The 25,697-nt window shown below is 46.8% G+C and overlaps 1 protein-coding gene across 1 annotated transcript; it reads left to right on the forward strand.

Moving 5' to 3' along the window:
• Positions 1-5,934: 5,934 nt before the first annotated feature.
• Positions 5,935-25,697, forward strand: LANCL1 (LanC like glutathione S-transferase 1). The gene is made up of 9 exons (XM_074910380.1): positions 5,935-6,059; positions 6,385-6,502; positions 13,922-14,129; positions 18,085-18,220; positions 18,562-18,708; positions 20,685-20,867; positions 21,289-21,465; positions 21,751-21,823; positions 22,710-25,697. The coding sequence occupies exons 1-9, from the start codon at positions 5,976-5,978 to the stop codon at positions 22,784-22,786; spliced, it is 1,203 nt and encodes a 400-aa protein (XP_074766481.1). The 5' UTR covers positions 5,935-5,975; the 3' UTR covers positions 22,787-25,697.

Raw genomic sequence — 25,697 nt, forward strand, 5'->3', positions numbered from 1 at the left:
ACATTTAAAGGGGGCAGGATTTACAGTAGTTTATTTAGAAGCTGTCTCAGGGCTTTTGTGTACTGACACTGTTAATTACAGCTATTACCAGCACAGGGACTGTGCTAGCTGATGCTAATGAATACCTGTCTCTTGTAGGTGTGTGACTCACTGACTCTACCTGCAGGAGGGAAGAGTGGCTATAAGAGGATCTGTAAGCTACAGGAAGACTAGGATACCAGTTGCAAGGAAACATTTTGGGCTGAAATTGAGCCACAGACTTTATCACAGCCCCTCTCCAAGCAGTAGGAGACTGACTATGCGCTACCTGCTCTGACTTGCTTTGCATCAGAATGAGAATTTCTCCTTCCTCACCAGATGCCTTTCCTTTTGGATCTGAAGTCTGAAAATGCTGGCCATAGCTTTCAGGAAACAGACTGATCTCTACCCAGTTTCCCTAAAGGAGAAGCTCAGAAGTACCTCTGCAGAGCCAGTCACCACCTCCCTCTCCAGTGATGTGAAGAGCTACAGAAACACAAGTCATCAAGAAGCCTAGCAAGGGCAGGAGCAGGAATCAAGGTGTGTGATCTTGATGGGGAATCCAGAAAGAGTGATCTTGAGAGAGAGCTGCAGAGAGTGATGGGTGCTCTGAGAAACAGCAGATGCCTGAAACCTACCAGAATGGCAAACATGGGACCTGACAGCATGTATTTACTGACCGAGACAAATCTAGACAAATCTATTACCATAATGGTGGATGTGGAGGATGAATATCAAGACACTGGCACAGGTACCAAAGCATTGCTGGATAGGAACAGACCTTGCAATGCTGCCTGGGTGTCTCAATCGCTGATGGTATAGACACTCAAGATTGAAGGTCCTTTAAAAAAAACTGTTTCCCAAAAAACCATTTGCACACTGAGTAACAGCAGATTCCACTATAAGGAAGGGGTATAAAGTACCTTCATAGGGTACCAAATGAAACAACAGGGTCCTTTCAGTGCCCCTCAGTGTCCTTAGATCACGTGTAAAGCTTAATTTCATTTCAGTGTCACAAAGACCCTGGTCACTGTCACCCCAAACTGTTCACATAGCTAAGCGAACAAGCCAGCAGTCATGTTTGTGCACTGCTCATCCTGTGAAGGTGAACACAACGGCAGACAGATGTGGTCACACGGTCAGGGTGAGCAATCAGCCATACCCACATCAAGTTTTCACTGGTGATCACATCCAATCCTCACGCTGAGCTTTAAAGACAGCATTAAGGATGCAAGCGCCCTACGCAGAACTGCTTTAGTAATTACAGCAAAGCAAAATAAATCTGACTTGATGTCAGCCCCTGTCCAGGGATCAACACGTATCAAAGTCTCCACAAAGTCTCAACAAACCCTACCGTCTTCCAGATGACCTCACCACCAAAACAGTGTGTTTCACCCGCTCCCAGCAGTTAGTTTCCTGTCAGGTTTTCTTTGCTCCTGCCCATACATAGCCCTTACTGATCTCTTCTCGATCAGGTCTGCTCTCCAACCCCTCTCTTTCATTTGCTAAGAAAGGATGGATTCCCGTTGCATTGGGGGTCGATATTTTATGGTCCATGAAGAGGAAAAAATGGCAAATTGTCACAGGGGTTTGCCACGTGCTTTTCTCCAAAGAGTTCTGGCCTGATGCGCAGAACCCCAGATCTCTGCTCATTACTCACAACCAACAGAAAACAACCACACAGCCCGCAGACAGCCGGGCAGAGCTCCTTCCCCCGTGTGCCAGCCAGAGCCCGGCTCCTCCAGGTTCCTGCTTGTGCAACAGGGGCATCTAGTGTTGGAGCCCCAAAAGAGCAGGGTAAAGCCACTGCAGTGCAAGTCGCAGCTACGCTGCAATTTGGGTTATGTTGGTAGCTCAAGTGGCATGCAGCTGCTGCCGACACGGAGACAGCTCATTACAAAACTGTTAGGCTATGAACTGTTCTACCCAGGCTAATATGTCATAAAGCAAAATATAAATACATAGCATTGGGCAGGCTGGCTCAGACCAGATTCTCCAGTACCACCTCTCATGGCTGGTGCTCAGGCAGTATACTAGCAAACACATGCAGCAACATTCCCCAATGCAGTCTTGTAACTCCCAGAAGTCGGTGGCTCAGGCACCTCCCACGCACAAGGACAGGGGTGTCTTGTCACTTGACAGCCTGTCACAGCTTAACTATAGAAATAATCTCCTTCACCTTTGACTGCTGCTCCAGTCATTTCAGTTCATGTCTGCTCTCTTTCAAAGCCAACGTGTCACCTTCCCCCGTTCTCAATTTGTGACACTGTTCAAGACTTTACAGACATCTACTACCCTCTTTAGATGTCTCTTCTCCAGACTGAGTAGTCCTAGCCTAGCTACTTAGTCCTTGCACAAAAGCTATTCCACACAGTTGATGAGCTTTTTTTTTTGGCCTGATTAGTTCTATGACTTGTACTTCTCCTAGTTCTGCTATCCTGCTTCAGATGAGATCACAACTAAACACAGTATCCGAGATGCGGGTGAGCTACAGACATACACAATAGCATTCTTAGTTTTGTGCCCTTTTCCCTTCCTAGTAACAATTTACTTTCTTTTACCTGCTAGTGAGCAGCAAGCTGGTGCTTTCACAGAACCACCTACTATATCTCTGAGTTCTGAACGGGAATCGCTAGCTCAGAGCCACCACTATATATGTATATAGAGTCAGGACTAGTTTTCACTGAATACTTATCTTAACGTCTGGCCACAAGAAATGCAGGCAGGATATAGGTGAGATACGCCCCAGATATGCTATCGATATAATCAACCAGCTTAGTTCAGCTTCTGTGAGCAATACTCAGGCTTTGATCTCTTCATAGAAGCAGCTAAAAGAAAAACAATCAATGCCATCTGCAATCATGCTTACTGCGGATTGGAAAAAAGAATCCAATAAAATGAGACATTTTTTCCCTCTTTTGGATACCCTTCTAAAATGAAAAATTTTACTGTCGTAATGCCAAGATATAACGCTTGCTTTACCTTCCACAAAAACAAGCCTACTTAGCTTCAGAATAGCACCAAGATCTTCAATCTCTTAATATAGGTTTGAGTTTTTACCAAGATCAAACACAGTGAGACATGGCTCTGATATTAAAGAATACCAAAGTTTCTAGAATTATCATTCTTTTATACATAGCATTACAGCTGAAATAACATCCAATAGTCAAAATCATTATTTTAAAAGAGGAAAAGGACATCTTTGATCTTTCATATGGTTTAGGACACTTTGGACATCAATACTAAATAAGTTTATCTTTAGCCATGCTGCTGCTGAATAATGTGTAAGAGAGGGTAACAAATACAGCTGGGAAGCTTCTCACTTTTACTCTGTATTGTCTGAAGCTTGAACACAAAGAAGACAACACAAGAAAGAAACAAAACAAAACAGAGATGGGGAGATAAATGCCACAACTTGGATCACATCTCTTATCTGTCCACAAAACTTTGTATTGCAGTAGTTCTGTAAACATACAGAGACATCCCTGGGGCTATTTTTCAGCAGGTGAAACCTCTCCCACCACCCAGGTGCTTTGCCTGTACAGTTTTCCAGGATGCTCTCACACACAGTGAGGATGACCATGGTCTGCAGAGAGAGCACTTCCACACACAGCCTCCCAAATCCCCTTTTCTATCTGAAAAGGCTGTGAAGGACACCTTATCCTTGCTCACTGCACTCCCTCACATACAACATGCAGGCACAAAGGCAGAACAAGCAACCCTCACATTTATTATTATGGGATTACCATGCCAAGCCCATCTGGTCCACAGCATGGAGGCCACTGTCTGAGGTTGATCCAACCCTGAAAGGAGGCTATGGAGAGGGGTAGATGCCAAGCCACCATTTTGGAAAAGCCACTTGCAAATCCACATGTACACTGCCCAATTTGGGCACCTGCTGACAGGAGATTAGCAATAGGTGAGATTACAGAATTGACAGATGACCACAGCCAGTGATGGACAGTGACCCCAGGAGAAGGCATCTTCTCTCAGGTAGGAGGTGTTTCAGTAAATCCTCAAGCAGGACACCAAGTAGTCTGTAGGCAGTGTAACATCTGGCAGAGATTTGGGATTCACATCCTCACTGGAATGAGGAGGTAGCAGACACACAGGCATCCTGAGGGAGGTCTGTGAAACATCAATTTTATCCATGTAATTACAGGACCCACAGACATGCTATGAGTCCAGGAGGGACCACCAACAGCCAGGATCCTTATGCTGCTAAAATTTGATAAGGATTTGTCTTTTAGACAATGCTGTGGAACAGAAAATATTACACACTGTTTTTTTCTCACAGGTAGTAAGATTTTGGGATGTCTTTGAAACCACTGATTGCAAGTCACTTCAGAAACAATTTTCTAGGGCTGTGATGGGACTGCCAGAAAGGCTACTGGAGCCTGTATTCTCACCATTTTATCTGTCTAGTCTGATAGCTTCTTCCACACAAAATTTGTCTGTAGATATGTTCTGAACAGATTTGCTTTAATTGCTTTTTTTCCAGTGAAGCCAGCATGACCCTTTTCAGACAAAGTAAACAAACAGATTCAGAAAAACAGCACAGGGACAGCTTAGTCTAATGAATGCTAGCTACCCTGTAGCCAAAGGTACACTGTACATGGCTGGCTGCACAGGGGCACACCGCCACGGGATGACTGCAGGGAGACCCCTGACACCAGGGCAGCACCGCTACATGGCACTGGGGATAAAAGCACTGCTCAGGCCTACAAGTCATGGCGTCCTACCCTACATTCATGAGGAAGACGTGGCTCAGCCAGCACAGGCGACTTGCAGCAGTTCTGTAGGGGACAGCGGGAAGAGCCCCTGTCCCTCATCCACGACCGGCCCCCACCGAGTGAGGAACTACTGCTGCTGGAGGGCAGCAGGACTCAACACCTGCTCCTCAGGCTGACCCTCTGCCACCACCTGCCCCCATCAAACACCACAGCCGTGGGGCCGACCACGTGGTGCCCACCCCCCACAAGCCGTCAAAATCCCCAGGGCCAGCCGCAAGGGGCCCCAAACCCCACAGGGCCTTCAAATCCCATAGGGTCAGCTGAACCAAACTGCACAGGGCTCCTAAACCCCACAGGGCCAGCCACATGGACCCCTAAACCCCACAGGATCAGCTGCAAGACCTTAAATCCCACAGGGCTTCCTAAAGCACACAGAGCCAGCTGCAATGGGCTTTAAACCTCACAGGGCTCCCTAAATCCCACAGGACCAGCAACAGGGGCTCTCTTAAATCCTGCAAGGCTTCCTAAACCCCACAGGGCTCTCTAAGCCCCACAGCGTCAGCTGTCATGGGCCCCTAAACCTCACAGGCCTCTCTATACCCCACAGGGTCAACTGCAATCGGCCCTTAAACGCCACAGGACTCTGCCAGGAGACCCCACACCCTACAGAGCTCCCTAAACCCCACAGGGTCAGCAAAAAAAAAATTTAAAGAGCCTCTAAACCCCACAGGACCCGCCTAAAAGAGCCTCTAAACCCCACAGGACCCGCCTAAAAGAGCCTCTAAACCCCACAGGACCCGCCTATAAGAGCCTCTAAACCCCACAGGACCCGCCTAAAAGAGCCTCTAAACCCCACAGGACCCGCCTAAAAGAGCCTCTAAACCCCACAGGACCCGCCTAAAAGAGCCTCTAAACCCCACAGGACCCGCCTAAAAGAGCCTCTAAACCTCACAGGACCCGCCTAAAAGAGCCTCTAAACCTCACAGGACCCGCCTAAAAGAGCCTCTAAACCCCAGGGAGCCTGCAAGCCCCGCAGAGCCAGCTGCAAAGGGCCTTTAACCCCCACAGGGCTCCCTAAAATCCCACAGAGCCCCTGGAACTGCTCGGCCCGGCCTGAACCGGCGCTTCGGCGCGGCGGAGGGACTTAAACCGACCCCGGCTCCCTTCCGGGGCGGAGCGGGGGCGGGTCGCGGCGAAGCGAAGCGAAGGGGGGACGGCGGCACCATGATGGCGCAGCGGGCGCTTCCTAACCCCTACGCGGACTACGACAAGTCCTTGGCCACTGGCTACTTCGACGCCGCCGGGAGGGTGAGTGGGATCGGGGCGAGGCGGCCGAGGCGGGAGCGGGCCCTTCCCGGGGACGGCCGCCGTGCTTCAGCACGGCGGCCGTCCCCGGGAAGGGCCCGTTCCCGCCGCGGCCGCGAAGCCAAGCTTGGCGAGCAGTAGCCCAGCCTAGTCCTGAGATACCCAGGGGTTGCTAGCAGAGACCTGTCAGGTTGAAAAAACACCCGCTTCCCTCGTTGTGCTCCCTCCAGATACCTCCAGCTTCCCAAGACCCCACCCGCCTGCCGGTGTTTCCTTCACTTTGGGTGGTGTATTTTATTTTATTTTATTTTATTTTTGGTCTCCACAGCTGACCCCCGAATTCACGCAGCGGCTGAATAACAAAATCAGGGAGCTGCTCCAGCAGATGGAAAGGGGCCTCAAGTCTGCCGACCCGCAGGACTGCACCGCGTACACGGGCTGGGCAGGTAGGGTGGCCGATCAGATCGGATAGGATGGAGCACAAGCTCTCTGGAGTGGATTTCTATGTCAGGCCAAGGCAGACCGTGAGGTTTTTCTGGCCCTTTGAATGATTGCAGTAGATCCATGTCAAGAACGGTGCTTCTTCTGCATGTTTTAATCCATTAAAACATGGGGCTGTCTTTCTCAGGACTTGCCCATTTTTGGAGCAGGTTTCAAGCTGTGGAGGAAAGCTGCCCAGTGTTGCAGGACAGGATTGGGTCTTCTCTTGGTTAATAGTGCCAAATTTAGGCAACGGAGAAAGCCAGCACCTGCTTGGGAGCAAACATAGGGGCCTTCGAAGGGTCTGGCTCCAAACTTGGCCCTGGTGGGGATGGTGACAAGTAAACCAGTGCTCTGTGAAGTAGGCAGATGCACGTGGTAGGTCTTCTTCAAGGAGTCCTTGCATATGGCAGTGGTGAGCTTATGACTTGAGATAATGTCCATCTTTTCTGTTTGGGCTGAATTTTATCTTACAACACTGTCTGATTGGCAGGTTGCACCATTCCTGTTCCCCAGGTAGTGCCCCTCCTCTTAGCCAGGGCTAGTTCTGCTCCAGTACCTGCTGGAAGGAGCAGAAATGCAAATGTGAGTATAACGAAGGATGGAAGCCTTCCTCACACTAACCCTTGCGTGCAAAGCTTCCAGGAGCTTGTGTTTCTCCTGTTCTGCATTTTCAACCCGTTTTTTCTTCCTTGGGAGCATGCCGAGCCTTGCCCTCCCTATTCCTACCCACTGGAGCCAGGGAGGACACACCTTTCTCTGCCGCCTCATTCTTGGCTCCGGCTGTGTGCTTTGTCAGCTTTCCTGCCTTCTGCACTGTTCCAGGCTCTAGGGCCTTCCCTAGAGGGGTAGTTGCAATTAATCTTATGCTTGCTGCAAGATTTTTTGCGCTTTTTTTTTTTTTTTTTTTATTGGCAATACACTGCAATCCTAAATGGCCGTTTTCTACATTATAATCTAGGTGTGGCTGGCTTGTGCTTGGATGCTGTGGAACTGGATGCCAACAGTTTGCTTGGGAGAACGGCGTTGCTTTGTGTTGGTGCTAAACTAATGTTGCAGCCTGATGACAGCGATGCGAGAAATTCCTGCTTTAAAATTTTAGTAAGGTAGACAGGCACTGAGAGAGCACTCTAGAGCAGTTCGTAAGAAATGCTAGGATGCCAGTATTAAATTCCAGCGTGGGAGAGTATTGATTTCGTCACTTGCTGCCTGGCAGCGCTCTGCTGCTGCTGCCTGTGAATTTATGCATTTTTGTTCAGAGCTGGCTGACTTCACCGTGGGAGACAGGTTCAGTCTTTCAGGCTATGCCCCCAGACTGAGGTCCCGTCAGATGAAAAGCACTCCATACGTAAAGATGGTCTTCAGTTATGAGGGTGTTACTTGGTAGAGTCTACCTCTGGCCAGAATAATTCAGGAGATAAAGCAGGAGGACAATAAGCTGATGGTAGAGGAGTACTCCGAAAGTCTGTGTGGAGAAGGTAACCACCCTTTCTCAGAGACCATATTCTCTTCCTTAGGGTGGTCTTAAGGAGCTTCGTGCAGTTGTGAAACAGTAGTTGAAAGCTCTGGTAGGATTTCTTCACGTTTTTACTTGGGAATCTCTCAAGAGGGACTTTTCTCTTTTCCTCCCAGGGATCATTCCTCATTGGGCACACAACCATCTCACCTTGGCTAATAGGATTAGAAAAAACCCACGGACAAATTTCCTGCAGGTCACAGCCAGAAAAGTGAAGTTTGCAGATATATTATACTGTATCTTTGTCACCCTCCTTTTTTTTTTCTATCCTAGCTATATTAATTTATTCAGTGCTGGTTTCCAGAGACAAAATTAATTGGGCCAAGACAGCAGCTTTTTCCTGTAATTGCTTATGTAGAAAAGGCTTGTTGAGTATCTTCTCATGTAAATCATTGCCCAGCAGTCTGAAATCAACCCGCACTCTTGTGGCCGCTAATAAGAGAGATTTGAAATGTGGCTCTCGGCGCAAACTCTGCGTGAAATGTAACATACTTGAGTGTATTACATTACACTCAATAATACAGAGCATATGCTGGCATTTTACTTTGGTGCCTGTTTCTTTCCCAGTGCACTTGACGGAGCCCTGTTCCCCCAGCCTGCACTTGTGCCAGGGAAGCCACAGCTTCTTGGCACATGAAGTTGGAGCAGAGGGAGGGAAGGACTTAAATTTTCAGCTCAGAGGCAGTGGAAACATGCTTTGGATCAAGATTATCCAGCGTACGGCTGAATGCCCTCAAAACACATTTGAATCAGCTTGTTACAGTTTCATTCAGCTCCCCATAGAGATCAGGGCCCGGTCGGCAGCACTTGGTACGTGCCTGGGTATAGACCAGGCTCGGTTTTTGTGTTCTGTTTTGTCTTTTAATCAGTTTAGCTATTGCTGTAAGAGCTTTTGCGGTCTTAATCTGTTTCACTGGTATCAAAGTGTTGACTGAGGGAAGGTGAACTGCCATAAGCTCATTCCGAACCGGCAGCAGTTCAAATCCTGGCAGAAGTACAACTGCCTCATCCATTTTCAGATAGATCAGCATGAGGATGCCAAAGAGTATGTACATGTGTGTTGGTATTTCGTATAGTGCAAGAGACCTTGCTCCAAAGACTGTCTTGACTGGGAGCACAGATGATGGAAAGGGAATGGGAAGAGACTGACTTCACTCCTGTCACCTCTTAGCTGACCGCAGAAGCTGGGAAGCTCCTGAGTCTGGTGCCTGCTGGACTGCTGTGTCCTTCCAAAACGATAGGGTGATCTGCAACCTGAAATGGTATATAAGGGAGAGATTCCCCTTCCTCCACATTATGACAGTGCCTTTGGAATTTGTTTCCCATGCGAGCATTCCCTTCTCCAGCAGTGTCAGAGCTGGAGGGCCTCTGAAAGAGATGGGTGAGTCCAGCTGGCCTGCCCCACCCACAGCTTTTGGCTGGCCTGTTTGCAAGTGGAGACAAGGAGCAGGGCTGAGTTGCTTTTTGAAAGGACTCTTCAAAAGATGTGTCAGATGAAAGAAAATCCATTTAAGAATGGATGAAATTTTGACTGTACCAGTTCAGGAAAGCTTCTGGAAAAACACCTGTCATTCACTTTACTGCAATATCTTAGTTTTAACCTCAGAACCCAGAGAACTTGCATCTGCTTGAGAGAGTTCTGTTCAGAAAAACAGAAATCCTCAGATAATCCCTACAGTATAAGAGGCAGTGAGGCCGCATCCAATGAGAGATAATAGAGTGCCTTGTGTCACCCCCATAAACCACATTCCTGCCAAGTGCTTGGTGAGTAGTTTTTGTGAAATCTCTGTTCTTGGAGATAGTCACTATTTGACTGGACAAGGTTCAGAGCACAGAATGTAAATTTGAAGTGGGCCTTACTTTAAGAGGGTTGGATCAGATCATTCCACGGATCCCTTCTAGCCTAACCTCTTGTAGGATTCTGTTATGGGGTAATGGATAGTTTTGGTTTGGGCTGGTCTAGTCTTGTTTGGGGTTGTAAAAAGTTTTATTAAAAAGAAGCTTTGTTACCCAGCTTTTAAGGCCAGAGAAGCTGAGGCATCCTGCAAAATGCCCCATTCCCCAAGTGCACTAGGAAGGCAAGCTGCAAGCTGTAGTGAAATGCACCTGTGGCTCTCCACACAGCTCCAAGCATGGGATGATACAGCCCTCCAGAGATGTCTCAGTATCCCATTCTGCATGGCTTTGGCATGCATTTATGAGCCCAACATAACATCCCATGTGTCTGCACCAGAAAACAGGTTTATTATCCTTTGAGATGGACAGTAAAGCTATGACACCCCCTCTGTAACTTTTACTGCATGCCTGACTTACTAAAACGATACCAGGTTTCTCACTAGAAACCATCAGGCTTCATCACTATGTGCTGAGATAGGTTTCCACTTCTTCCCTCTGTGTCCAAGATCCTGCTTTGAGAGTGCTGGCTGACTTAGTTGACTGGGCCAACGCAAGATATCTGAGCTCTTTATTGCTGTAGATTCAGGTTTGGAACTCACCCAAATTAGGTCAAGAAATCTCATCTTGTGGCAACCTAGTGTCCTTTGTGAAAGGACCACATTGCCACTCAGCTCCTGGTGGACGAGGAGGCATGTTCAGAACAGTCTAATGGGCATCCCTGGCAGTGCTGTCAGCAAGGGGACTGCAGCGGAGCTGACACCAAGCAGTGCTTCCTCTTGCTTTTATCCCCTCTATTCAGTGTGAAGGGGAAGCTTTGTCTCACTACTGCTGTTCTCCCACCAGCAGAACTGTTTGCAATGGTAGTGTAATCCACTGTAAAGAACAAGTCTAAACTTGCAGGGAAGTTGAAGTACAGCTTTACTTCTCAGAATGGTCATATGGACAAGTTTTTCTTTCAGCCTGCTGCAGTGCTCTAGCTCTTGAGCAAGAACTTTCCTGGTACCTACAGTGATGGCTGCTCTGTTGAAAGCGATAGTTGCTAAAGTCAGGCCCATCAGCACTAGCCAACTGGTAGAGCTTGTGCAAACAATTCCATTTCTACTATGTACATTTAAGTCTCCTCCTCTGCTCCACTCAAAAGAAATCTGATGCAAAACACCCCTCTGCATCTACAGTACTGCTCATACAGGATGGCAAGAGGAGCGAGATGTTGTTTACTGTCCTACTGAAGATGTCGAATACACAGGCTTTGTGAGAGACATGCAGAATTATTTTTTTTTGCCTCCAAAGGGTATGCTGTCAGTAGCACATGTGTTCACTGCAGTCCTGCACCATTAAGTGAAGTCCTATGTATTCTCCATTACATGTGGCTATGCAGCAGGTATAACACTGCAAGGAGCAAAAAACTTTGAGGTCTAGAGGAAGTACAGAGAAGAAGGTCCAGTAGTGACCAATAAACAGAGCAAAGCTTAACATCTTTGGCAGTAGCAGGTCACAGGCAGCCGCTGTATGGCAGTTCTGGAAACGATCAGGGGTCTCAGAGGGCACAAAAATAGTCACCTTTCCAGCTGGGACACTGAACACAGACCTCCAGGGCACAGAGAAATGGAGCAGATCCACTGCTTACCTAGACCCATTTGACTGATGATGCCTTGTTTATGTAACACTTAAAGCACGCCAAACAAACACCCCCTTGGTCAGTAAACCCCACCTGGTCAGTATTATTGGAGAGGGAGTGGGGCAGAGCTGTGGAATAGCTTCTGCAGAGCAACACTGCCAAGCTGAGCCAAGTTCATCAGATGAAAACTCTCTTGTCTCCAAACTGCATTGCCTCTGAAGTATGAAATATGCTGCCTGCATCTTGGCACACAGGTCAATATAGGATATACCCCAGCCAGGTGGCTGCGTTTTGTATCCCTCTACATAAAGCTGTAAACATTTCCTCTTTATGCATGGACCTGCCTCCTCTGCTGGCCTTCCCTACTTTTGGCCTGACAGATAGCAACAGAGCAAGCAGCACGCTGAAGACAGCACTGCACTGTGCCCTCCTGATCAGCTTAGGAGTACAAATTCCTTGAGGAGTGAGTTGAGAAAATTGGCTTTAGATTCAGTTTGTAAAGCCTTTGGGTTTTAAAGAAAAAGGAAGAATAAATGATTTGGGGAAACAACTCATCCCTTCCATTCTTTGATATAGGTCAAGGAAGTCTTCTCCAAAGATGCTTGGGCCTGGGAGAAAATAAATGTTTTAAAAGAAAAGAGGTAAAGAAGTCAGAGGAAAATAATGCTGAGACATTTTCTTTCCAAGAATTCAATCCTAGCAGTGGTCTTAGCATGGTAGTTATGTACATAATTAAGGTGGTATGATGGCATTGGGAATAGAAGCTACTTACAAAGCAAAAAGTTGTATATTAAAGCAGATAAGTCAAGAGTGCAAATTGTGCTCAAACAGCTATCGGGCCTATTAAAGTCTAGAAGCTGTGCTAGGTGCTAAATAAATCAAGGAGAGTCACTTGACATTTGTTAGCTGGAAGAGGAGGGTTCCCCTTTAAAGAAGGGCTTCATATCCACATCGTTATAGACTTGAGTGATGGCACTGTACATCTGAGGTCTCTCTGGAAATACTAACATTGAACTGCTTAGAGAGAGGACAAGGTTATTAGCTTCAGCAGGAAATAGAAATTTGCCCATAATATACATGTGGAATTGAATTGTCTGTAGCACGAAGATTACCCATGCAAAATGAGAAAACGATCTAAATTTAAAATTGTCCTCAGTACCATGGAAAGTAATTTTGCAGCATGCTTGCCCGCCTTCACCTTACCACATCAAAATCTACAGAGATTGGCTCTATTAATTTAGGCTTAAATGCAGGACCTGAGTCTTCTCAGAAATGGTTATTGGTTAGAGAAGAAATAAGCTTTTATCAAAGTGATGTAGGCCAGTAGCTTTCTTCAGTGCATGTTTGTGGATGCCTTCCAGATCAGAAGGATGGTTCAAATGTGGCAGACCTTTGAGACACAGACTTTACTGAGGACTCCTCAGTGACCTGCTAAAAGCTTCAAGAGCTGGATTAAGACAGGGCAGACAGAGGCAAAGGACAGCAACTGATGTGGCTTCTCAGTAGCAGACTTGTTTCTGCAGCTGGCCAGCCCATTGAAAACCTCCAGGGAGGACCATGCAGCCTTTTCCAGTGTTCCAGGTAGCTGTTGCTGTTTTCAGGTAAGGGCTGATCTTATGAATGATGTGCTGCAGAGGAGAGTCGAGCAGTCCCTTTCCATTCTAGGATGCACCAGTCCTTGGTGTGGGACTTCGGACCTGCTCAGCAGCAGCAGATGATGTCCAGGGAGCTGTAACAATCTTGTTGATGCTTCCCAGTGGGAGGGAAGGAAATTAAAAAAAAAAAGACAGGTAGGATGTCTTAAGGGTGTTGCTTCTCAGCGCTGATGACTTGTCACTTTTTTAAAAATCCAATTCAAGATGACAAAGCCCTTTACCTCCTGGCATGAGAGCAAATAATTGAGATATAGGGGAACAACTCAGCACTGCTCCGCCACACATACCATCTTGCCGAAAGATGATTTTTTTTTTCCTCCACTGTTTAGCAACAGTCCCAGGTACAGCTTAGATGGGTTTGTCTAGGTCTTATCTTTTGCTCTGTGTTAATAAAATTGTATGTAACCTGTGTATTGGAAGCTCTGCTGTCCTCCGGGACCTGCTGGGTCAGACACTGCTGTTTGCTTTGACCTGCAGTCCACTCACGAGCAGCATCAGGTACAAGGAGGTCACAAAGCAGGGAAAGACGCTGTGGATGCTGCAGCTATGGGTTATGCCCCTGCATGTGCCCGAGAAGCCTGTCTATAAGGCTTATGCCCTAGATGAGGTTGAGGGCCAAGCTTCTAGGTTTGTTAAAACAACCAGGGTGCACAGCGTGAAGGGAAAACTTTTCTGGTGTATGCAACCTTTACGTTTTCAGGCATTGCTTTGCTGTACTTGCACCTGTATGATGTGTATGGAGATCCAGCCTATCTTCAGGTGGCCCACGAGTATGTGAAGAAGAGCCTGAGCTGCCTGACAAGACGATCCATCACCTTCTTGTGTGGAGATGCTGGGCCCCTGGCAGTGGCTGCTGTCGTCTACCACAAACTGCAGAACCAGAAGCAGTCCGAAGACTGCATCACGCGGTAAAATGCTTGGTTATTTCTTTGACCTAATGTTCCTCTTGCTTACAGAGCTGGTCTGGGCTTCTACCGGGCACTCTTCGCCAAGCCTAAATACACATTCTGTGAGAGATAATCCAGAAATTTAGCAAGGCAGTGTAAAACTTTCCTGCCCTGGAGAAGGAGCTAGCTTAAGGACAAACACACCTGCCTGGCAGCTTGCAGGCTGGGTGGGGAGCAAGAATATTGTTCATCTGGTATTGCCATCTTAAAAAGAATTCCAATAAACACAGGAAGAAAAAAATGCCAAAAAACCCCCCCAAAAACCCAAAACAGAAGGTGAGGTTCAGTATTTTTTCAGAACCCTTAAATTTAGCCATTTTGACGAAAAGGAGAAATGTGGTAGGATTACTAGATTAATTTTGTCAGTCACTTCCACTTGCTGTTTGTTAGTTGACTTTGACTTAAACTGAAGATTGACAGCATCCTTTTCAACTACTGCATGCAGCTGGTTATGATTCATTTATTTCTATTTCCTGCCTTTCCTCAACTGTTTTCAAATTTATTTTTGTTGGGTACTTAAGACACGAAAAGGACAAACAAGCAGTCCTACAATCAGATCAGCATGTGGCAGAGGAAGGAAAAAAGTTAAGGAGATGCAGTTGCAAGCTTTTCTTGCTTAAGAGATCAGTTTTGAGAAGGTGAGAAACAGCCCTATAAAGAATTTTGATTTACATGTGGTCAGCACAAAACCAAGACAAAACCCCTGATGCTTCAGAACAACACTTGAGTGCCCTTACGCAGCCATCAGCAAGCAAGTGATGCATAATAGAAATTTTAAAAGCCATAGGTGGGAATCAGAGGTGCCTGTCTGGTTTGGACACCATTATTCCCACTCCTTTAATTAAGAATAGCTTCTCGTTTATGTGGATACAATCTAAGGACAGAGCTCTCTTCTTTATTCTTGAAAATCTGTGGTTTAGGCTTTGCTTAATACTGTGTCAAAATGGTGAATCTCACTATGATTAATATATTTGCTAACAAAAAGGAAACTAATCTGTACTGACCAGTTGTGGTAAATGCATAAGCCCCAAGTTGTGAAAAATCCTTAATTCGTATTTGCTTGCTGTAGCTTTCCCCTCCCCATATCCCTCCTGTTCTGCCTACAGTTTTGTGGCAGAATGAAAACTCATTATTAATTCTGCACTGCCACCTAATGGCATAATAAAGGCAGAGCCCTGGAAATTGTTTTTTCACACATAGGAGAGGACGAAAAAAGAAAAATGTGGCTTTCTTGAAGGAACAGTTCTATTGTCCTTACTCTGCCACCAATTCCCAGAGCAGTTAGCCTGATCATGCTACCTTTAAAAAGAGAGTATTTCTTTGAGAAATAGCTCCCTTAATGAAAACTCTTAAGTGGGTTTTGAGTATGCTGTTTAGTTACAGAACAGTTGCTAAGTTATGCAGTGCAAGTGCATAGAAAGCACATTTCTATTGGAGAAGGAGGGCCTTTCTCCATCCATTTTGTTCTCTGTCTTTTAAAGCACCTCATCTTTACAGAGCCCAAGGAGAGAATCCATCAGCCATGTTTTACCTGCGGTGGAAGAGACAAAAGCTTGCTTTTTCTTACCTCCTTGCTCTTGCCTAAATGAGTTCATGACCAACAAATGTGCTTTTATGCTCTGGAGAGACTAACGTTTTAGAGCAGCCCATTTTCCAAGAGCCTGTGAAAATCTGAGCTGTGTTTCAGGAGTCCTCTTTTCCCTGACATCTCCCAACAATTCAGAAGGTCAAAGGTTTGCTTTTAAAACCAGTGGCATACAAAAATTCCATCTTGCTCTACAACTGCCTCGCTTTCCCTCTGTCCAAAACCTACTGATTTTTGATGTGTGCAGGAGTGGCTCTGCTTTTCAAGGACCTCAGTTTACCCCCTCGCACCTGAGAAATGCATCCTGCATGCAATCAGTCCAGCAGCATCCCAGGCATCTCTGGCTGCATACATGCCATGCAGCCCTGCCCCACATTTCAAAAACAACAGAAACCGCTGGCAGGCTTCCTCCCCTGGTTATCCTGGCTGAGAAAGCAGCTAGAGGTAATAAGTAATGCATAAGGAGAAGGAATAGTATCTCCAGCTGCTCCAGATCTCCCCACAAAAAGATTTTACATCCAGACCTCAGAAAATCCCTGCTGTGGGTGTTACTGTTTATCCACCCATTCATTCCTTCTATTGCACCTGACATTCCCCTGACATCTGAGCTGAACAACATCACCAGCCAGCACCTCTTCTGGCCAGCCTGCTGCTGGTCAGAGTCCATCTGTCAAAACACCATTTTCCTCCGTGGAAACGCTTCTCTTCATCTGCCTTCGTTGGACTTGGAGACGGGGGATGCGAGAAGTGGCAAGGTTTTCCTTTCAGCCCACACAACTGAGAGAGGGTTCCCCTGCTTAGTCTGAGTCTTGGATGTAAAGTCTGTCTCTTAGGTTTAACCTGCAAGAAATCTCCCCCATGTAGCAATGCACATCTCAAGTGGTACATGAGTGCACCTGGAGACACTGCTTTCTCCTTCAATATCCCTGCTCACTTTGAGCCTAGTGCCAAGGAACTGACTCCCCTGCCATGGGGAGTCACAGCCCAGCATCCTCCCTCTGCTCTGAGGGTACTCTGGACATTTGGTTGCTACTTTCCTTTGCAGCACATTGGTCTGCCCAGGAGAAAAGGCTGCCAAGGCACCTTTTCTGCTCCTCACACTGTTGTGGCAGGGAAGCCCAGCACACACACAGCTCTCCTGGCTGATTTCTTAGCCCTCTCTCTGTTGCAGCTGCAGAAGGAAGCAGCTGAGGGAACAGCCTTGAAGCCACTTACATTGGTATTTTAAAAGTGATGGCATTTTTTCAGATTGCTCTCTCAGGGGTCAAAAGAAAAATAAAGCCAGAACCAGACACATCCCTGCCTGCTGCTCTGACTGGGAAGGACATCCATTCTTGTTGGAAGTGTAGTGAGAGGCAAAACAAAGGAAAAATTGCATCGAGAATGAATTGGGCTACAAAGCACCAGTGTGAAGAGCTGCCAACCCCTGTTAGCACTACAGGAATATCACCAACTTTGCAGCATGATAATAGAAGAATGGTAAAGAAAATACCTGACTCCAGCAGACCTCTCACTCCCCATTTGTGTGCTAAAGCCTGGTGCCAGCCAAGCTGTCCTCGGTGTGGGGTTGCACCACAGACAGCCCTCACACTCTGCTGAACTGTCCTCAGTACTGCTCAACTCTCCCTAGAGAAGATTTCTTAGATGTGCCGCAGAGGCTTGATGTTAAACAACACACCAGCTGCTTCCCCCCAACTTTTACCTAGATTTTCAGCTCATAGGAGGCACCTCTTTCTCCACTGACGGTGGAGCCCTGGCCACTTGTAGGCATGGAGAGAAATGGGCTTTTCTGTGAGGACTTCTGAGCATAAGGGGTGAGATTTTTCCACATACCATCAGCATAGTTTGACTTTCTAGCATTCATTGAGCAGCCAAATTAAACAAATACCAGTATAGTCTAAAATAGTCAAAGTCTGCCTTGCCAGCAGTATCACAGGGAGGTAATGGTGGGTAGGCTTTTCTTGCTGAATTAGGGCAGCCTTTCCTGAGCAGTTAGCAACTTTATACTGACCATTTCCTATTGCCTGCGTTTTCCCACAAGCAGCTTTCCCAAAACTGGTGCTCTAAAAACCAAGCACATAGTACTTGTAAAGCACATAGCGTTGTAAAGAGCTGAGCAAACTAAAGCAATAAGCCAAACAAAAAGCAGAAAGGAAGGAGGGATTCTACACCCTGCATAGCTGGAAGCCTGAGACCCAGAGACTGGCCTGACATCTCCCATGGTGTGGGCCTCGTGAAGGAACAAACCATGGTTTTGAGCTCCAGTCTCACTGCTTGATTACATGGCTTTGAGTGTCCTGAAATCTCCCCCATCTGAATTTTTCTTTTTAGTTTGCTCCATCTACACAAGGTTGACCCACGAGTGCCAGATGAACTGCTCTACGGGCGCATGGGCTATCTCTATGCACTGGTATTTGTGAACAAGCACTTCGGAGAGGAAAAGATTCCTCAAAGTCACATTCAGCAGGTACTGTGGCTTCTGCTGATTTGTTAGCTGTCTCTCCCCATGCAGCTCATATTTGGGCAGCTAAAAATCAATGCTACATGTAGAGAACTCTGGTAACAAGGGAGAAACCACATTGTGTTATCCCTGCTGCGCTTCCTCCAAAGGGACAAAGTACCACATGCCCTCCCACCATCCATATAAATCCACAGGGAGTACTGAATCAGCGTACATTTTACTCCCTCACCCACACTCTTCCCTCTGCTTGGGCAGAAAAACAAGTGTTTTGTTCTGTGTCAGGATACTCACTGTGCTATGTCCAAGACAGCAGCATTTCCCTCACCCGCGTCTGTTCCCATCCACAGGTGTGTGAAGCAGTAGTAGCCTCAGGAGAGAGCTTGGCCAAAAGGAGGAACTTCACAGCAAAGAGCCCACTGATGTACGAGTGGTACCAGGAGTACTATGTAGGGGCAGCCCATGGTTTGGCTGGGATTTACTACTATCTCATGCAGGTAAGAGGGACTGGAGGGGAGGGGCCTTTAGCAGCTGTTCAATGTTTCTTTGAACAAAGAGGACCATTTGAATTGGCTCTTGGTGATACCAAGCTGGGCAAGATCCTTTGTCTGATGGACAAACCACATTTGATCATGCATCCCCACCTCTAAGGGGTTTTCTCCAAGTCTGTGAGATTGAATTTCCCACCTCCATGGAGATCTGTACAGAAATGTGACTGCATTAGAGCAGTTTCACATAATGGAGGCTTGTAGGTCAGCTGGGTCTCAGCTTCCCTCTCTTGTGTTAGTTGCTTATAAAGTGTTCCTATTTGTTGGTATCTGTGGGCTTCTTGCATTTTTTGAGGTGGTTACTTGGAGCAATCTCAGGTCATTACGGAGAATCTCTGTAAGAAAAGCATGGTGAAAAAGACTGTATTCATAGTAAGAAAAGTGGGAAATGCCTTTGTTCCCAAATCGGGGCCTGTATCTGAATGTGAAAGAGGTGGGACTTTTTGCTTTGATAACAGCATCTGAGTTCTGTAGTGCCTGAAGTAGGCAGGGCAAGGCAGGAGGTTGGGAGCTGCAGTGCCCCTTTGCTTTGATGCTGTCATTCTCACAATTTTGCACAACTCACTGGAGCTCTGGGAATATTCCCTTCCCTGGCTGTGAAATGAGGGTGATAATTTCCCTATGTGGGTCAGTTTGTGCATAAATTTACAGTGCTTAAGCTCTTAGAAGAATAACAGCAATAAATAACATTGCATTTTCAAAGCATTAAGGGCACCCACTGAGCAACGCAAATTATCTTAACATAGCAATGTTCATAGAAATAGGTAGTTTCTTTTACTAGGCTCAACTCCCACATCAGGTGGGAAAAAAGCCAGCAGGTTTCAAGTATTTGAGCTTTCCTTCAGGACCCTGAAAGTTCAAGCCCATATGTAGGATAAGCAGAGTTCCTGTGAAGATAACCCTCTTATGTGACTCAGAGAGGAAGGGGTGGTTGGTGTTTTTTAAGCAGAAGGAGATTTTGCAAGATGGGGATGCGAGATGATTATTGCCCAGGAGTACAGAACGGCTAGTTGGGAGGAAGGGAGACAGCAGTGTCCTGTGAGCAGGACTGCACTGAGTCCCTGAGCTTGTTCCCAGGCTCATGTTTCAAATAATTTTAAGTTTCCCATAAAATATTGCATGGGCCTCATGCTCCTCTGCTGTATGAAGTACAAGGAACCTGATCAGCCAAGCATGATGCACAAAAAGCCTTGGAGGAAGTAAACAAGGGAAATACGGAGAGGAGAACATTGGACTTTCATCTCTAGTACAGCACAAGCATTGATTTTTAATTTTCAAGTTATCAACCTGGGAACAGTGTGATCCTTAGATGAGAGTGTTCACTGTAGCCTGCCATGGGAAATTAGAACTGCACAGATTTCATGTGGGGAAGTGTCATTGGAAGAGGACACTGAAGTCACTCCCTTGCTTCCATCTGAGGTCAGCAGTGAAGTCACCCCCTTGCAATTACCCAGAAATAGCTGTGAAAAAGCAGCATCACAGCCTGCCAGCTGGGCTGGCCCAGCAGCTCAGCTGAGATGTTCCAGGTGCTAGGACTCATTCCTGGCATTCATCCTTAATATTGATTTTAGAGTTTATCTCCTTATTCTAACTCTAGGTACCTGAAGTTATTCCTACTCATCTTCAGGAAAAGAAGCAGCAAGCCCTCTTGCTTAGAGGGCTGGGTGACACGCAACGGGCAGTCTGTTTGTGGGGATGCAAGGGTAGGACTTGAAATAAATTGCTGCTGAAGGGGAGAGCAGTCTGGGACCAAGTGGGTATTTGTGATGTGTGAAAGCCTGCACCAAAGAAATGGCTTCATTTACAAGGAGGAAGAGGGAACATGGCTATAGTTGGCTTTGGTTTTGCCTTTCAGGCAGATCTTGGGTCTCTTAGGGACAGACAGAATGGTAATTCTCCCTGATTTAATGCTTTCTCTCTCTTAGCCTGGCCTTGGAGTGAGCCAAGTAAAACTGCACAATACAGTGAAACCCAGCGTGGACTACGTCTGCCAGCTCAAGTTCCCCTCTGGCAATTACCCTCCATGCATCGATGACACCAGAGACCTACTCGTCCACTGGTGCCATGGGGCACCAGGTGTTATCTACATGCTCATTCAGGCCTACAAGGTACCAGAAATCTCGCAAAGACCCTTTGGGGACTCCTAAATGTGGAACTTCATCGTGGAGAAGACTGTTGAAACCCCCCTGCCTGAGAGTAGGATGGCTTGTTAGAGCAAAATCACCGCACAGGGACCACTGGCTGATACGGAAATTAGTCTTCTAGAAAATTGTCTCTGAAAATACCCATCAGCTGTGTGGGTTGTCCTGTTGCAGGTGACTGATGGTGACGACTAGTTGTGTGTGAAGTAAGGGTCATACAGCCCTGTTCATCATATCCAAAACATCCTCCTTTAAACCAGAGAGCAAAGTCACGGCATTAAGACTTCAGTAGGAGAGAAACTAACCCAAACCTCCCCCACTCACACAGGGATGCTCTTAGTGTGGAGGAAATCACCTCAGCAAGGGGGAATATTTCTTGTCTCTACAGGTCTTTGGGGAACAGCAGTACCTAAATGATGCCCTGCAGTGTGCAGAAGTGATTTGGCAGTACGGGTTACTGAAGAAAGGCTACGGGCTGTGCCATGGGACAGCTGGCAATGCTTACGCCTTCCTAGCACTGTACAACCTCACTCAGAACATGAAATACCTGTACAGGGCCTGCAAGGTAAGAGCCTGTGTGGGGGAGGGTGAGGGGATTATTCACTTCTGCCTTTTACGTCACCACCTTTGCCTTTGAAACCCAATTTCCAGTGTGGCAGAGATGCAGCTAGATCTGAGCAGCTCCACGGGAATAGTCCTTCAGCAGCACAGTCACTGTCTGACAGCCTGTAGAGGAGGGATACCCTGCAGAAGCCTTGCTCTGCAAGGGATAATGTGTGGATGAGGGTGGTATTTTTTTTAAGATCTGTCTTTAACAGAATTTGAACATTCTTTGTTCCTCTTTTCTCAGTTTGCAGAGTGGTGTTTAAGCTATGGCCAGCATGGGTGCCGGACTCCAGACACGCCATTCTCTCTCTTTGAAGGTAAGCTCCGTCTCCAGGCTTGTGTTTTGCTCCTGGATCTGAGCCAGTCCAGCACCAAGGGAAACTGAATACATGCCCCACTGAAGTCTTTGTAAAACTCAGTGTAGAGGATAGGAAGAAAATCATATCTGCTGGTTTTACCCTTTCTCAGAAGCAGTCTTCTTGTAGCACAGGCTCATGTCTTAGCTGGAGCATGTTGTCCTCTTGGGCTGCACAGATTCTGCACACAGGGCTCAAGGGGAATTCTTTAATGGGTACAGGCCAAAGTCTACCTTAGGGTAATTTGTAGCCTAGCTTCTCAGGCAGTCTCTTTTCTGTGCATTTTTAAGGATTAAAGTCCTGCATGGGCTTTCCAGTTCCATTGCAAGGGTGAGTGAGGAACAAATGGGGCTGCTTTTATAGGCCTTGTTGGCTCCTATGGCTCTTTGTGGCTCCTGCTGTTGGCTTCCCCAAAACCTGCCATCAGCAGGTATTGCTGAAAGAGCCCGTTCCCCAGCTAGTGTAAATCTCCCTAGCTTTGCTGCAGGCCAAGAAACAAGAGCAGTTACATCAGGGAGGATCTGAGGCAGCAAAGTCACAGGCATTCGGATTCCATATTCGGATTGTTAAACCTGTCAACAGGTAAAGCAGGAGAGAGAGCGATGGTGGGGGGGAAGACCCATCATGTTTTCCCAGGTGCTTCTCAACATTTGATTAACTTCAAAATGCTTTCCCCACTGAATTACCTAATTTGCTTGGGAAACCTGGGTTCAGACCTTGCAAATTAGTTAGGCCCTTCTGAAAATGTTTTATTCTGTCTTCATGACACATTCACCCCTTGGATAATTGATAAAAGGGGTGCCCAAAGGGAATCTCTCTGAAGCACACTGTGTTTTCTTATCCTCAGGAATGGCTGGAACGATTTACTTTCTTGCTGACCTGCTGGTGCCAACCAAGACCAAGTTCCCAGCATTTGAACTCTAAATCTGAGCTTGGCAGTTTCCTGCCTGAATCCTTCTGCACTTGGAAAAGCAGTTTGAAGCTGCTTTCTCCTCCTTCCAAACTCATCGTTGTTCACCTAACTGAACGTAAATCCATCCTCCTGAGGGCATGCTGAGTTCTCTAATATTTCTAGTCATCTCATTGCATTGTTTCATCTTAAAAGACAGAATACAGATTTTTCTGGTGTCTCTTAAAAACACAGGGCTGCAGGTGGGAGCAGGGAGAAAATGTACAGTATTTTGTTGGCTATAGTTTTGCTATTTTCTGTATCCCATTTCCTGGGAGAAAGTTTTCTATTGAATGTAACTTTGGCCATTTAACTTTTTTTTTTTTTTTTTTTGTGCTGACAGATAGTTGCAGGAACTTAGTTGACTTTGGAAAACAAAAGATGAAAAACAGAGATTTGCCCTGCAAGTTGCTTTTAAGTGTTTTCTTTATGAGCACCAGGGAGCAGGCAGTTCAGTAGCTGGGCTGCTCCACATGATGCAAATGTGATGGACTGTGCAGTCTTTATATGTTTTTTTAATGTCATATTGCAAGTGGCACAGCTGGAACTGACATGCCTTGTCCTGAATTTTCACCTGTCTGCTTTAAAGGCAAAGGCTATGTATAGCTCTTTTGTACATTTTTTCCAGTGACAGACAAATAATCCACTAGCTTTTGTGCTTATTTGCCATCTTATGCTAAACCTTGCAGAAGTCCGTTGACCACCTAATGGAAAATTCCAATCTAGAAGTGAGCTAAGCATGCTTGCTGGTGTGGTCTCTTCTGTTTAGCTTTGAAAGTTTATTTTGCAGTCTTTATTTAAAGTTGTCTATGAATATTATAGGTGTTTGGTAGTGCCAGGCCTACCAGCAGCAGCATGGGGAAAGAAATGTATTCCACTGAGTTCTGTCAGTGTTTAACCTACTACCTGTGTAGATGTTGTTTACATGCCTTATTTTATAAGCTTTTCTGAACCTGGATAATTTCAGTCAATTGTTTGGCTTGTTACTGCTTGTTGTAGTTTGATATGCAGCCACACACCTACCCAACTGGAGAATCTGCCCTATGTTAAATAGCTTTTGACCTGTCAAGCAGACCTGGTACTTGGAAGGGGTAAATCTGTTTTTCCATCCTTAGCTGATTGGTACGCTAATTTGCAGTGATTATGGACCTGACCCTATAAACCACTTCCTTAGCACTGAGCGTGAGCTAAACACTGAGCGCAGTTAAAGTGACTGGTGGCACTGTACCGCTCTGTGCTGTTTGAGGGCAGCTCCTCAGCCTGCACGAGAGTGGATGTGGGTTTTGATCTTTTAAAGGCCCAGTTGCTGAGTGCCTCAGGTCACCTAAGAGCAGGCAAGCAGCTGCAGGGCAGCGTGGGCAACCTCCAAGCTGGCATGCTCCTGCACCAGCAGTAGTAAAGCAGGAGGATCAAACCTGTCACCTAACACAGCTAGCTCACACGTGCCTCAATGCAAGGCAGCCTAGCCACAGTGGCATAGGCAGACCCTCGAGAACCTCCTGGATGGGCTGCTCCAGCAGAGTAGAAACCATTCCTGGAAGGCTGCCTGTTTCCTTAAAGCCCAGCCTCCTGCTGCCAACACATGTTTCTGGAAGTTCATCAGAACACATCCTAAAGTGCAGAGAACTCATCTGCTTCAGGCTAGGTGTCCCTGTCAGAAGCTCATGCAGGCTCAGCAGTGGTCATCCTCTACTATTCACGGGGCCTAAACAACACAGGGAGGAGACTGGAAAGGAGGAAGCACAGCCCTGAGAGCAGGATTTGGCTAATCAGACAGTTTGGGGGTGGGATCCTGCAGTACACGAGGCCTGCTGTAAATTACTGCCAGCTTGGCTGGTGTGATGGCAGCGCCAGGACACTGCTCTGAGCCTGGGTTTCTCCTGGGCATGGCTTCTGTAAAGGAGATGCTTCATGCAGCCTGGTGTGATGGCAGCATCGCATCCCAGGGTTCATACACTGATCAGGGCATGGTCAGGGCCTGGTGTACAGCTGCTGAGTGAAACACTGTTTAATAAAAATGCTGAAACAAACAAGCTTTGGGTTATTTTTACCCCCTGCTTTGTGACCAGGCTTCACGTCTGAAGACATCAAGATATGCCACAGCAGCCACTGGTGGCTCCTGGAGGTTCACTGGCCTCCTATCCACCCTGAGTGTTAAGAGTGTTTCACATTTTTCCCTCTCTCCAATCCGTTGAGGCCAGTCCTGTGCTTTCCCTCGCAGGCTGCACTTTTCTTCCAGGACATACTTTTGCAGCACTGTTGCCATCCAAGGCCATGTCCTCCCTGCTGTGTCTTCCATTGGAGACCACAGTCCTGCTGGTTAGTCTTAATCACACCAAACTCTGCCTGTGTGCATCACTGGCCACCGGAAAAAAGATGTGGATCCTCCCAGAAAAGCACCAAAGCACCCTCCTGCCCAGTGGAAGCAGGAACAGGCTGCCTCAGGGAGGCTGTGACTGTCTAGCACCAGAGACTTTAAGACCAGACTGTCAGGAATGGTATGGATAAAGGTGACCCTGCCTTCCAGCACAAGCATAATAAATTAGCTGGCTGGAGGTCCTATACAGCCTGGTTTTCAACAATTTCCATTTCTATTAAGGCTGGTGGTAAAGCTCTTCAGGGAGGGGGTCTAGCAACTGGGAAGGGAAAGTAGCGTAGTGCAGTTTCCCTGGTTGCCCGTCCTTTCTTGTACAGGGGTGTGGTGCTGCCCACTTCCACTCATCTTCATGCCAAGCAGAGGGAGCAGGAGCAAGATGAAGCCTCAAAACACTCAACTGCTCCTGTTTCAACAAGCTACCTGAGAGGGATTTTATCAGCACTAGACATTTAACACTTAGTTCTTGGTAATGGTTGTGTTTGTCCATGGCAGTGTTCTGTTTTAAAAAA

The sequence above is a fragment of the Athene noctua genome, chromosome 7 (genome assembly GCF_965140245.1).
Source record: "Athene noctua chromosome 7, bAthNoc1.hap1.1, whole genome shotgun sequence".
Classification (NCBI taxonomy): Eukaryota; Metazoa; Chordata; class Aves; order Strigiformes; family Strigidae; genus Athene; species Athene noctua.